At 46.0% G+C, this 13,687-nt stretch overlaps 1 protein-coding gene across 1 annotated transcript; it reads right to left on the bottom strand.

Annotated features, from left to right (window-relative positions):
- Nucleotides 1-8,397: 8,397 nt before the first annotated feature.
- LOC130474865 (urotensin-2 receptor-like) lies at nt 8,398-9,471 on the bottom strand. The gene has a single exon (XM_056846559.1). The coding sequence runs from the start codon at nt 9,469-9,471 to the stop codon at nt 8,398-8,400; it is 1,074 nt and encodes a 357-aa protein (XP_056702537.1).
- Nucleotides 9,472-13,687: the final 4,216 nt, after the last annotated feature.

Genomic DNA, 13,687 nt, shown 5'->3' with positions numbered 1-13,687 from the left:
TACTGCGTTATCTGCTGTCAAATAGATCGGACAATTGCGTGAGAGATGTGGCAACTTTTCTCTTTATAGGGCCAAGGAAAAATGTCATTTCCCTTTTTTAAAGTGTGAAGTGGTTGATGGATAGCCAGTGGCTGTTAAATCCAGGGAAAGGAAAGTATTGGTAGTGGGCAGGGGTGTGGAAAAGGAGTGCCTGGAAATTCTTCCATTTGCAACAGTCGTACAGTCTCATCTAAAGATCTGATTTTCAGCGGGAGAGGAGAGCACTATACTGGATTTCAGCTGTGCTTGCTCCATCTCATCCTAGAGAGGGCTCTGTCTTTCTGAAGCCCTTGGCTTGTATGTTGGGCGCTTGTGGAATGGATCCCATCTACATTTTCACGGGCACAGTTTTCTCTAATCTCCTTCTCCTGTCAGAGACCACAGGATAGCGTGGCCTGCCCGCCCTTCTCTCTTCTGCTTTGCTTGTATTCTTTGTATTCTTTTGCCTCCAGAACTAGTCAGGCAATGAGGCATGTTACAGCCACATAAGACATTCCTTCCCTTACTGCAGAAGACCCACCCAGAAAAGTGAAGGTGGTCTCATACCTTTCAACCTATCACTGATGAAAACAGAGACATTTCTTTTCTCACCCTAAGCCTCACCACCAGTTGACCCCTGCTCTCCACCACCCACCCACCCCGATTACATGTTGCTGAAGGCACTTCTCCACCAAAGCTTCTGCGAGAACAAAAAAAGTCTTTCAGCTGCAGCAAGACTCTATTTTTGTTGCAAAAGACTGATGCAGCTATCCCTCTGGAATGGTCTCCACCTTCTGAACTAATTTTCTCAGCAATCAGCTGCCTTGCCCTGTCTTCTGAAACAAGATATCTTAATAAACTGACTATTATTTTTTAAAAAAAAACCTGAACAGAATGTCTATTTTCACAACATAATCTATATTTATAATAAAATAGCTGCAACTTGAGACACATTTCAAAACATTTATGATCAGGCTTCAAAAAAATTACTTGTTTATTTATTATCAAAATAAATAAATTAAGCCAGCATGGTATAGCCCGATCTTGTCAGATCTCGGAAACTAAGCAGGGTCAGCCCTGATTAGTATTTGGATGGGAGACCACCAAGGAAGCCCAGGCTTGGTTAGTATTTGGATGGGAGACCACCAAGGAAGTCCAGGAGACAGGCAATGGCAAATCACCTCTGTTACTCTCTTGCCTTGAAAAACCCATAAGTGGAAGACTTCCGCTAGGGACGCTGATCTGAGCATCACATCTCTCGGGGGCTCCTGAGGGAACCAAGATTCATTCGAATCTGGGGTGCAATCCTGCACCCCTACCCGATCCTAAACAGTGGACCGGGAAGCAGGGCCACCCCTGCTGCCTTTTAAGTGCGGTTTGACCCCCAGTTTTGCTGAGAGAGCCTTCGGACGACTCTCAGAATCCTGGACGAGGTCCCGCGGGCCTGAGAAGAAACCATTGCCGTGAACGTCTCTTTGGAATTAGGCTCAGATCTCCCCTATCTACTACCATCTAAGCAACAATACAGAAGCAAGAATACCTACTCTTCTAAAATCTGAGTAAGTTACAAGAATCCTGGATCTGGAAGTTTTGAAGAAGTGAAAAAATACCTATTGAATCCGTATCTCCCCATCTGATGTTTGGATGACTCTTTAAAAATTAAAAACACTGAATAAACCGGCAGGATTTTTATCAAATTGATCGGTGGGTAGACATAACAATTGGGACTCTTTGAATGACGTTACAGCCACCAATCAGAGACTGAGATGTGCAAAGGGGAGGGAGGAGGAGATTTCCCCCCTTTTCCGGGAAGACGCTTTTCTGAGTAAGCAAGTCTTCAAGCCACGTCTTATCCGGAAGCATCTGCTACCGTCTGCTACCGCGAGAACACCACGGAATTTGTGACAGGAAGTGTGGCATTACTGTGTAACTGGTAAATATTTCCCAAGTTCCTGGGCAAAAGGAAGTAACAACAGGCTTGTGACTTTATATCCTGCCTCTCACAACACTTCTTTACTACCCACAATACAGGAACTAGTGATATACCTGTCTGGACTTTACCAATTAAATTTCAACAGAACTATTAGAAGCCGCAACCATGGAAAGTGTGACTAAACAGATGGATCAACTACTCTCTCTGACAAACAATATCTACAAACTTTTCAACCAGAAACTGGATGTAATTTTGGAAGATCTCAAGGATATAAAAGACCAAGTTACTACATTGAGATCAGAGATGGGAGAAGAAAGCTCTCCAAATGACAAGCCATCAAAAGAAGGATTAAATTCTGCTAAGGAGCTGGAGAGCCACAATGGACAACCAAAGGATATTCATCTGCAAGAAGAAATTGAACCAATCCAGTTGACAACCATGGATTTGAACGTAAGAGACTTTGACTTTTATTTGTATAATCTACCAGATGAATTCTTCAATGTTACCTGGGAGAACTTAAAAGGGCGAAAAGCTGGAAACACCGGGATTTTTCTCTTCGCCTTAAGGATGGAAGAAACTACACTGCAGACTGACTATCACTCGTCAATTTCTGCAGAGGGAACTGCACTAACAATTTCCAAGGATGCTCTTCGACGTTTAAAGCTACTGAGCAAAAGAGGAAGATGTTGGAAATTCAGAATAAAGAGTGGTTCAAAGGGTCTAGATTTCTTGGGATTTAATTAAAAGGGACTGATTAATGGCTTGGCTTTGACAAAAACAGAATAATTAATGACATTAACATAATAGATACTTATAAGATGTCTGGGAGAAATGGAGGAGTTATAATGATACCTATTTTTAAAGGAAGTAAAAAATGATACCTATTATCTAATCCATATTTTTTATTATAAAATAGTGCTTTTTTCTATTTTTTCTTTCTCTCTCTTATTTTTTACTCTTTACTTAAATTTAGAAAATTGTTATAATCAAAATAGTGATCACTTAGATTATGAGTAATATTAAAGAATAATTTCTTATAAATGTTTGTAATAATATTAGGATTAGAATTTTAAACAAAGGAGATTACAAATAAATGACAAGATTGAGGGAGGTGTAGGGGAAGTCTTCATATTTTATTTATATATTTGTATTTTCAACAATTTTTTATTGGAATCCACACCTTGATGCTTATTTACATTGATTGTTGAATATTGTGTTTAATCAGTATGGAAAAACAATAAAAAAATTATATATAAAAAAGAAAAACCCATAAGTGGTTGCCATAAGTCGGCTGCGACTTGATGGCACTTCACTCACACACACACACACACACACACACACACACACACACCATTGTATACCGCCTTTTCTCTTGGTTCAAGGTCACTTACAATAATAGTTAAAACATCCCAAGCTAAAACCAAAGATAAAATAACAAGTCTCGCATTGCCTCTTCCCCCCTTAACAGATTCCTGCTATTCAAACCCTCCTCAAAAGCACTGGCAAACAGGAAGGCCCTGCAGTGCTTCCTGATGACCTCCAAGGCAGGTGGCGGGGGGGAGGGGGCTCTTCACCTCTTTAGGGAACCCATTCTGTTACGTATGCACATAGGATAGTAAGCAGGGGGAAACGTAGGAGTTTGAGTTCCAGGTGAAGGATCCTAAGCCCTGCTCGCGCGGTTGGCCCGAACCAGCGCGCCCCATTGGCCCTAAGCCAGGTCGTCCTATTGGCGACCCGGGGGTTGTTCCCCCCCATCACGGATCAGGGGGAGTGGCTGCACGCGGCCAGGGGGAATTTAAGCGGGGCCGGTTTTCACAGTTCTCAGTTCTGTCTTGTACTACAATAAAGCGTTGTTGTTGGAACTCCGTCTCGACCTCGTGTGTCCTCCCCACACGGACTTAACACATTCCATAGAGCTAGAGCCAAAAGTAATTGCTAAAAGTAGTCAGTGTTGAAGATATAGGGCAGATACCTTCTCCGGAACAGATTTTTGGGGAGGGGAAAATGAGGAACTGGGGCAAATAGTGGTAACAAGGTCGGAAGTTCTAGAACATCTCTAAACAAACTGCAAAATAAAAAGTCACAGGGACCAGGCAGTCTTCATCTTAGAGTTCTTCAAGAAGAGTGATGCATATTGGGGCAAAAAATCCCAACTTCGCGTATACACTGATGGGATCTGTGATGGCAGTGACAGACCAAGAAAGGGATCTTGGGGCGGTAGTGGATCGCTCGATGAAGATGTCAACCCAGTGTGCAGCTGCTGTGAAAAAGGCAAATTCCATGCTGGCCATAATTAGGCAAGGAATAGAGAATAAAACTGCTGCTAACATACTGCCCTTGTACAAATCTATGGTGAGAGCACACTTTGAATACTGTGTACAGTTCTGGTCACCACACCTAAAAAAGGATATTCCAGAGCTTGAGAAAGTACAGAAAAGAGCAACCAAAATGATCGGGGGCTAGAGCAACTGCCCTATGAGGAGCGGTTAAAACGCTTAGGGCTGTTTAGCTTGGAAAGAAGGCAGTTAAGGAGAGACATGATAGTGGTCTATAAAATTATGCATAGTATGGAGAGAGTGGACAGGGATACGTTTTTCTCCCTCTCTCATAATATTAGAATGCGGGGTCATCTGCTGAAGAGAGATTCAAAACAGATAAAAGGAAGTATTTTTTCACATAACGCATAGTAAAATTGTGGAACTCCCTGCCCCAAGATGTGGTGATAGCTGCCAACTTGGAAGGCTTTAAGAGGGGAGTGGACATGTTCATGGAGGGATAGGGCTATCCATGGCTACTAGTCAAAATGGATACTAGTCATGATGCATACCCATTCTCTCCAGGATCAGAGGAGCATGCCTATTATATTAGGTACTGTGGAACACAGGCAGGATAATGCTGCTGCAGTTGTCTTGCTTGTGGGCTTCCTAGAGGCACCTGGTTGGCCACTTTGTGAACAGACTGCTGGACTTGATGGACCTTGGTCTGATGCAGCATGGCTTTTCTTATGTTATTGGAAGGGTGGAAGGGAAGCAGTGAGCTGGCATTTTGAGACCAGCTACATGCACTTTTTTGTTTTGCCGTCAAGTCACAGCTGACTTATGGCAACCCCTGGTGGGGTATTCAAGGCAAGAGACGTTTGGAGGTGGTTTGCCATTGCCTGCCTCCACGTCACACTCCTGGCATTCCTCGGAGGTCTCCCATCCAAATACTGGCAGGGTCGAGGCTTAGAGTGTGTGTCTGGCCCAAAGTCACCCAGTGAGCTTCCATGGCTAGGGTTGCCAGTCCCTCTTGTCAACCGGTGGGAGATTTTAGGGGTGGGGCCTAAGGAGGGCGGGGTTTGGGGAGGGGAGGGACTTCAATGCCATAGAGTCCAACTGCCAAAGCATTTTCTCCAGGGGAACTGATCTCTGTCAGCTGGAGATCAGTTGTAATAGCAGGAGATCTGCTAGTACTTGGTGGTTGGCAACCCTATCCATGGCAGAGCGGGGATTCAAACCTGGGGTTCCCCGATCCTAGTCTGACATCTTAACCACTACACCATGGTGGCACTTACAAGCATATAAAGGGGCAGACTGGGAGGAAAAAATGGTGGGGGGGGGGAGAGTGCCCACCCCCACTCTCAGCTCCACCCCCAAAAGTAGGGAAGGAGGGAGACAGAGCAATTGCCTTCCAAAGGGCTAGACAGCACACTCTGTTAGTGGTGCAGTTAGGTAATTTTAGACTCTGGGTTTAATGGTCTTAAATGGGAACATCTCCTCCCCATTAATGTCAGATGGTCTGGGAATTACAATTCTCAGAAAGCAGTAGGAGAAGCAGTGCCCAAATAAAGATGGTGTGTGTGTGTGAACTGAGCAGAGTTTGCTCAGCTCTAATTGCAGCCGGCATTCCCCTTCTCCCCCTGAGGCAAGGTGTTTTGGGTCCTGGAATTTCAGTCCAAAGTCCGGCACTGCCTGCACCTGTTCTTCCCTTCAGCATTTCTATTTCCTGCCTGGATACAATCCTTACTAACAAGTGGGCTGAATTGTCCGGCACTGTGTCACCCGTGGGTGGCCTTATCGTTAAGCTGCAGAGCCCGCCTGACAGCATCAAGAAGGAAGAATGGCTGCCTCAGCCGGCTGCTGCCAGTGTTTTGCTGGGTCTTGTTGACAACACCCATCAATAAGCCAAGAATGTTTTTCACCTGGAAGAATACTCCATTTAATTTGTTGTCTGTACTGAATCAGCTATGGAATGAGTCACTTATTTCTGTTCACCTGATCACAGGGGCTCCTTCTTTTTGGGTCTGCATTATGAACACATGAACACACATGAAGCTGCCTTATACTGAATCAGACCCTTGGGCCATCAAAGTCAGTATTGTCTATTCAGACCAGCAGCCGCTCTCCAGGGTCTCAGGCAGAGGTCTTTTGCATCACCTACTTGCCTAGTCCCTTTAACTGGAGTTGCCGGGGATTGAACCTGGGACCTTATGCATGCCAAGCAGATGCTCTACCACTGAGCCACGGCCCCTCCCCAATTTCTCATAATTTACCACCGGACAACTACACCTGCTTTATCAGCCCATATTTAGGCCACTCCCACCTGCTTATATTGGGAAAGCGGTATCCCCTTGAGGCAGAGTGGGACTGTTTCCACAAAGGTAGGCTATCAAGACAGTGAGAGGACTTCCATGAGGCCATTTATAAAGCAACAAACAGGGATCTGCTCCTGTTTGTACTCTTTGCTGGAAGCTGTAGCAGCCAATCCTAGAATCATATAGAATCATAGTTGGAAGGGGCCAACAGGGTCATCTAGTCCAACCCCCTGCACAATGCAGGAAATTCTGAACTACCTCCCCCACACACACACACAGTGACCCCTATTCCATGCCCAGAAGATGGCCAAGGTGCCCTCCCTCTCTTGATCTGCCTAAGGTCATAGAATCAGCATTGCTGACAGATGGCCATCTAACCTCTTTTTAAAAACCTCCAGGGAAGGAGAGCTTACCACCTCCCAAGGAAGCCTGTTCCACTGAGGAACAGCTCGAACTGTTAGAAAATTTCTTCCTGATGTCTAGACGGAAACTCTTTTGATTTAATTTCAACCTGTTGGTTCTGGTCCAACCTTCTGGAGCAACAGAAAACAACTCGGCACCATCCTCTATATGACACCCCTTCAAGTACTTGAAGATGGTTATCGTATGCTCTCTCAGTCTTCTCCTCTGATTCCATGACAAGTGTACTTGCATGCTTCATACATTTGCAAATAAATGTTTGTGTCATCCATCATGCTTCACATTTCTTAGGTATACACCTAATTCCCAGTTATGTTACCTGAGATCCCTTTAAGTGAAGATACTTGGAGATGAAGCTTACCATTTATTTATTAAATGTATACACCTAATGCTGAACCTAGCCCCAGAATATGGATCAAAAAATATAGACAGTGGGACTAGGTACAGGAAGGGAAAATATTTATAGAAATCTAGGAGAACCCCCAGGTTTGGAGAAAAAATAATAAATTACAACAACAACAAAGGAAGAGACAAATAATTTTTTTAAAAAAAAACAAAAAACAAAACAAAAACAAAAAACAACATCGGGTGAAATTATCTCATGATATCTCAGCAGATATTTTGGATTGCCTAGAATGAGTGGACCTGTAGGCAGGCAGGGCAAGAAAGAAGATTGAGGGGGCAAGGAAACAAAGCCAGAGTGGAAGGAGAAAGGAAATAAAAATGGAGCAAAAAGGGGGAAGATGGGGGCTGGAGCGAGGGAGGGAAGCAGGGAAAAGGGAGAAGCTGTGGTAGCAGCAAGAGAAGGAGCAAAAGTGCAAATGGCATGGGGGGGGGGGGACCAGCAGTGTGGATGTGGAGACTTTTTATTCTATTTTATTTGTGTTTATTTTAGACTTATTCCATGCCCCTCCCTGGGTCACATTAAATAAACAGTCTATCAATAGAAATAAGCAATAGTTACAAAATGTTACAGTGCAAACAGTAAATAGCATCCTAGCTCAGGCATCAGAATAAAACAGGATCATTGACATTGTCGGTCCCCTGCTCTTGCTCCATAATAATACACTGTAAGAGACTTTGGCCCTAGAAATGTAAAGCTCTTCCGTTAAACTATGGGTCTTCCTACAGGGTTTGCACCATCTGGGGAAACCGAAACCTAGATCACAGGAATTAAACTCATATGATACCTCTACCCCACACCGTCAAGTGGTACAATGCAAAGCATGATAGTGATTCATGCTTAGAGTTTCACATGGTTTGGCTGTCAGCTGATAACTGCAATGATTAGCTTGAGAACAATATAACGAATGAATACATCCCAATCAAATGGAAATCACTGCGGTGCTGTTCAATAAGAGAAGAGGCAGCTTTAAGGATACAAATCTATTTAATACACAGAGTATCCGTAGAACCCTTCTGCATCTTGCTTACAATTTGTCTTGGGAGTTAATTATTTTCCTTTGCCTCCTTCATTTAAGTATTCCTTCTTGCGCCAACATAACCTTTGAGCCATAGGTATGCATTCCCCTTGGGACTTTTCATATTTCCTTCTTCTGAAGAGAACCTGCCCTTCTCTCTGCCTTTCTCTTCCACGGGCTGCCATGTACTCGTGGTAGTTCCTGGTGAGCAGGGTATAAAGGAATGGATTGATGCAACTGTTACCATAAGTCAAGCAGGTCACGCCAAAGTTGAGGTACGCCTGAGTAGCCGGGCCAATCTCCAAATCCTCAGGCCAGTACAACTTGGCTAGTTGCCAGGCCCAGAATGGTACAAAGCAGGCCCAGTAGGCTACAATGATGCTGAAGATCCTGGAGAACAGCTTCTGTTTCAAGACCCTGCCCACCACTTGTGGCTGCATTACTTTCATGGAGGTCCAATAGGCCCGGGCAAGGCAGGAATACACTATGCCCAAGACCAGACCAGGCCCTAGGATGCTGGTACTGAACAGAACTGTGAGGTAAACTCGGAAAGCATCCGGAGTCCATGTGGGAAAACAGATATGTTTGTGGCTGGTGCCTTCCCGCTGCTGGATCATGACCATCATGGGTACGGCAAGCAACAAGGAGAGGAGCCATACAGCCATGCTGGCAACTTTGCGGTAGCTCTTTCCAGCCAGTCTGGCCCTCAACGGCCTGGTCACTGCCCAGTACCGCTCCAAGCTCATGGTGGTCAGCAGGAAGATGCTAGCATGCATGGTGAGCAGGTCCAAACTGAGCAAAACCCTGCAGCCCAGGTCGCCAAAGAACCAGTCATGCGCAAAATATGTGCACACCACAAAGGGGATAGTGGAAAGGTAGAGTAAATCAGCCAAGGCCAAGTTGATTACGTACACACACAAAGATCCCGTGGAGCGACCAGACAAGCCACTAAATGCCACCACCAGTGTATAAATATTCCCTATCATCCCAAACAGACACATAACGATGAGGACCGCGCCCAAGACTCCTGTGACAGGACTTTCGTCTCCAAGCCTTTCATCCGAGAAGTTGCCCCATGAAGCTTCTTCAATGAGATCTGCCGTCATTGACTACACAAGGTGTGCTCTGGTATTAGAAAGAACTACGGGACGCACATCGTTCAGTGGAAGATTAACAACTGGGGAAACACAAGGGATGACGGGGGTGGGTGGGAAATGGAAATGACTCAGAGCAGCCTATGTTTCAAAACCAAATGACATAAGTCATCAGGAAGCCTCAGTCCTCTTTATGTGCCTCGCTCATCAATGGCTCTTACCCATCCTGAGGGAAGCAGGAAGAAGCATGTCCATCCCAGTCCACAGATTAGATTGTGTCGTGTCTTCGCTGCTTTTTGCCATCATAGAATGCTCAGCTCTTTATTTAACTTTCCTCATTCTTCCAACATTTGTGGCTGGTTCGTGCATGCAAAGAAAATCTTCCTCCAGCGGCCAAGCAGATTTCTTCCTCACTTTCCTCTTCCCTTCTCATCTCTGAGAGAAACCCGAGAGAGTTGTTGCGCTCCCCCCAAGTACCCCACCTACCCAGAAATATAATTTGTTCTGAGTGGAGGAATGTGTCTGATTCATGGCTTCACACTCAAACGCCAATGATCTCAGTGGTAGCTACTGGACTCTTAGCTAGTCACTGAGGAATTGCACAGTACTTAACTGTTTTCAGACTTGTCTTCTGCTTACGGACACTTATGCATGGGAGGTTTTGCCTTGGATTTGCTGCTCTCTAGATGCACATTTTCCCCATCTGAATTCTCAAAACTCTGCATGGGGGCTTATTTTTAAGTTTTAGGAATTTTGATTGGAAAAATGTGCATCTAGAGAGTGGCAAATCCAAGACAAAACCTGCCATGCATAAATGGCCTACCTATCCTGTTTGACTCTTCTCTCTTCATCCACTCTGTACGCACTTCCTCCTTTTCTGTTGGTTTGTTGTCTTTACACACTTCCCGCTTTTCTATTGGTTTGTTGTCGTTGTTGCTGTTCAAGCTTATAAAGTGAAGAGCAGAAGGTTCATAACACTGATACAATCAAGAGACAGAAAAAACAAACTACAACAAACATTGTATGTAGCAGAACAAGAGGTGCAAATGAGAAAAGCCATTTCAAATCAGCTCCCAAATTTGTGGGAGGCAATATACATGACTACCCCTGTCACAGAATGGAAGTTAGCCAATGCAAAGATGTTTCAGGAAAAAAACCCAAAAATGAAATGTCAGCAGTGGGGTATAATATTAGGGTTGCCAGGTTGCTGGGATTGGCATTCAATTGCCCACCAATCCACCAAGCTCCTCGGTTTGGTGATCGCACGCGAGCGGCCATGCGCGATGTGATTATGTCACTTCTGGGTTTACCCCTGGAAGCGCCGCACTGCGATGGGATGCTTTAGCATTTGGGGAGTGCTAAAATGTCCTGTCGCGATGCGGCACTTTGGGGTAAACCCGGAAGTTACGTAATTGTGTTGCGCGCTGCCTCACATGCAGGATTGCCACCCAAGCTCCACCCCAAAAACCTCCTGCCAGTGGAAAGGGGGGACCTGGCAACCCTACTGTGAGCGCTGCAAGAGGGGAGGCTTCCTTCTCGCCACTGGTCTGGGAGAGAAAATGGCTGGCTGGCTGGGGGGGGGGCTGTTTGCACCTTTCAAAGGTTCCACGCGGCGGACACATGGAGCTCAAGAAGAGGGCCAGCAGTCCCCCTGTGACCATTTCCATCAGGAAAATGGTGCAGGAGGAAAGCCTGAAGCCTGTCGTCCCCTCTCACAGTGCTCACGAGCCTCCGTGAGCAACAGGCACGTTGGCAAGCGAGGCCCCGATGGTAAGCGAGGCGGCCAGCCAGGTCGGGAGACCCTTGACTCAACTCATGTTACATATATCAACTATCAAAGAAAAACAGCTACAGTTTGGCACCCAACCTACAGGAAATTCTCTGTGTAAAAAGCCCTATGAGTGATTTTGCCTTGCTGTCCTACTGTTTGCAGTATGATGGGGGCAAAGACAGGCAGGAGACATGGCATTCTTGAACTCTAAGCATGCACACTAGCGGCTTTGTTCTGAAAAGGAGCCCTCTCTCTCTCTCTCTCTCTCTCTCTCTCTCCCCGCCCCCCCCCCCATGATGGCTGAATTAGAAGGAGCATCTGCTGCAAACAACAGTCTGTTGCTGGATGAACTCTTCTGCGAGTCTAATTTGATCAATAGAAGGGAAAGCATGACAGTGCAGGGCTTGGCAGTAGAACTGATTACTTTAGCATTCTGTCTGGATCCAGTTTAACAAAACAATGCTCCAAGGGATATTTCTACAACTCTTTCTCAGCTACTCAGATGCCCTTTCTTTACATCCAAATCACAATTCATGCTCTTACATCGTGCATCTGAGCCAGCTGTAGTACTTTTCTGCAAACCATTTTGTTGGAAAGAAAGCCAACCCATTTCTGGGCTGGCTTCCTGTTCCCAATACAGAATACAAGTATAAAGCTTTGATGATTTTTAGCAGCTGGCCTTTTATCCGTTTGCCTTCCCCTCTCCTTTTCCCCACCCTCAGCCAGTGGGTTCATCTGCCAGTAGATGGACACAAAAGCACGCAAACAACCCTGCTGGTGCTGGAACACAAAAAAGACTGTTGAAATTCCCCAGGGACCCCCACCTTCTGAGTATACAGAAATATGTGGAGTTGTGACAGCTATCATGATAGTATGGTGAAATTTAGACTCGTTTTAAAAGAGGTGTGTGGTCCTCTGGGAGCACTCTTCTTCTTTTCTGAAGGAGGCTACCGTGAAGTTTAAAAGGTTAGCACTATTGCCAGCAATCTGAAAACCAAGGCTGAGACAAATCTGACAAGACATTGAGCAGACAGCAGTGGAGGCTGGTCCCTTAGGCAAATGGGGTAGTACCCCACTAGCAAAGGCTGCCTCCCCCTCCTGCTTGTCTCCTTACTGTCTGCACCATACAGTCCAGGGGGTGGCAGGCTGCCAGCTCACAGCCTCTGTCTGACTCAGCACTGCAAGCAAGCAATTCTCTCCCTGCAGAGGCCGAGGCCTCTTCTTCCCCTGTAAATTGTTAGGCCGTGGCACACCAGCACATTAGTTCATGAGGCAGGGAGCTGACCTTAAGTCTCCCACTGAGTCCCTGATAGGTCAGTGGGTCCATTAAAAAAGTCATTGACCTCCCCTGTCAATCTTTCTTCTTTCCCAGGGAGGGGAAGAAAAAAAATGGACCAATCAGGGACCCTCTCAGAAGAGAAGTTCACTCAAGAGAGTTTCTGTTAATAAGAGGATTCATACAGATGTCACAGAATCTTTTTTTAGTTGATGAGAGTAGAGGAGACAACAATATGCGTTGCGCCTAGGGTTGCCAGGTCCTACCTCTCCTCCGGCGGGAGACTTTTAAGGCACATCTCGGGATCGCGCAGCAACGCGTGGACGCGCTGACGCGCAAGTGCGTCACTTCCTGTTTACAACCGGAAGTCCCACTTCGCAAGAAGCCTTATGCCACTCAAACTCTTAGTTTGAATGGCATAAGGCCCCAGAAGTCCCACCTCGCGAGAGGCCTTACGCCACTTTGAGTGGCATAAGGCCCCTCGCAAGGCGGGACTTCCGGTAACCGGAAGTCACCTGCAGCGGAGTGTACGTGCATGCACATTTGCCCGCCGACCATCAGCTGGTTGGCGGGCAAAGGGGCAAATTGCCGGGGGTTTGCCTGCCACCACTGGGCACCTGGCAACCCCATTTGTGCCTCTGCAATCAGGTTGCCAGCTCCAGGTTGGGAAATACCTGGAGATTTGAGGGGGGGGTGGAACCTGAGGAGGGTGGAGTTTGGAGAGGAGAGAGACTTCAATACCATAGAGGCCAATTGCCAAAGCAGCCATTTTCTCCAGGAGAACTGATCTCTGTCGCCTGGAGATCAGTTGTAATAGTGGGAGATCTCCAGCAGCCACCTGGAGGTTGGCAACCCTATTCTGCATCCTTTACAACACCTCTCCCATCTTCTGACAAGGATAAAAGGACTCAGGTCTCCAATTTCTACTCGTGTCTGATGAAGGGAGCTTTGACTCTTGAAAGCTAATACCCCGAAACTCTTATTGGTCGCTAAGGTGCTAATGGACTTGACTCTAACTGTTCTACTGCAGACCATAACAGCTACCCTCTGAAATTTCTTTCTTAGTGTGTGCTAGGGGAGGGGGAGAGATTGTCCTTCAGCCTTTTCCATAGCTCTAAGAAGTGGTAGAAAAGGGTTATGGAAGGTAACTCCTTCAGTAACTCAGTTATTGAACGCAATAT

This window comes from Euleptes europaea, chromosome 3, assembly GCF_029931775.1.
Source record: "Euleptes europaea isolate rEulEur1 chromosome 3, rEulEur1.hap1, whole genome shotgun sequence".
NCBI classification, from domain to species: Eukaryota; Metazoa; Chordata; class Lepidosauria; order Squamata; family Sphaerodactylidae; genus Euleptes; species Euleptes europaea.
The sequence above is the reverse complement of the archived record's forward strand: the minus strand, read 5'-3'. Positions and strand labels throughout refer to the sequence as shown.

Bases quoted from the DNA above. Each gene is read 5' to 3' on its own strand.
- LOC130474865 (XM_056846559.1), bottom strand. From the start codon at position 9,471: ATGACGGCAGATCTCATTGAAGAAGCTTCATGGGGCAACTTCTCGGAT.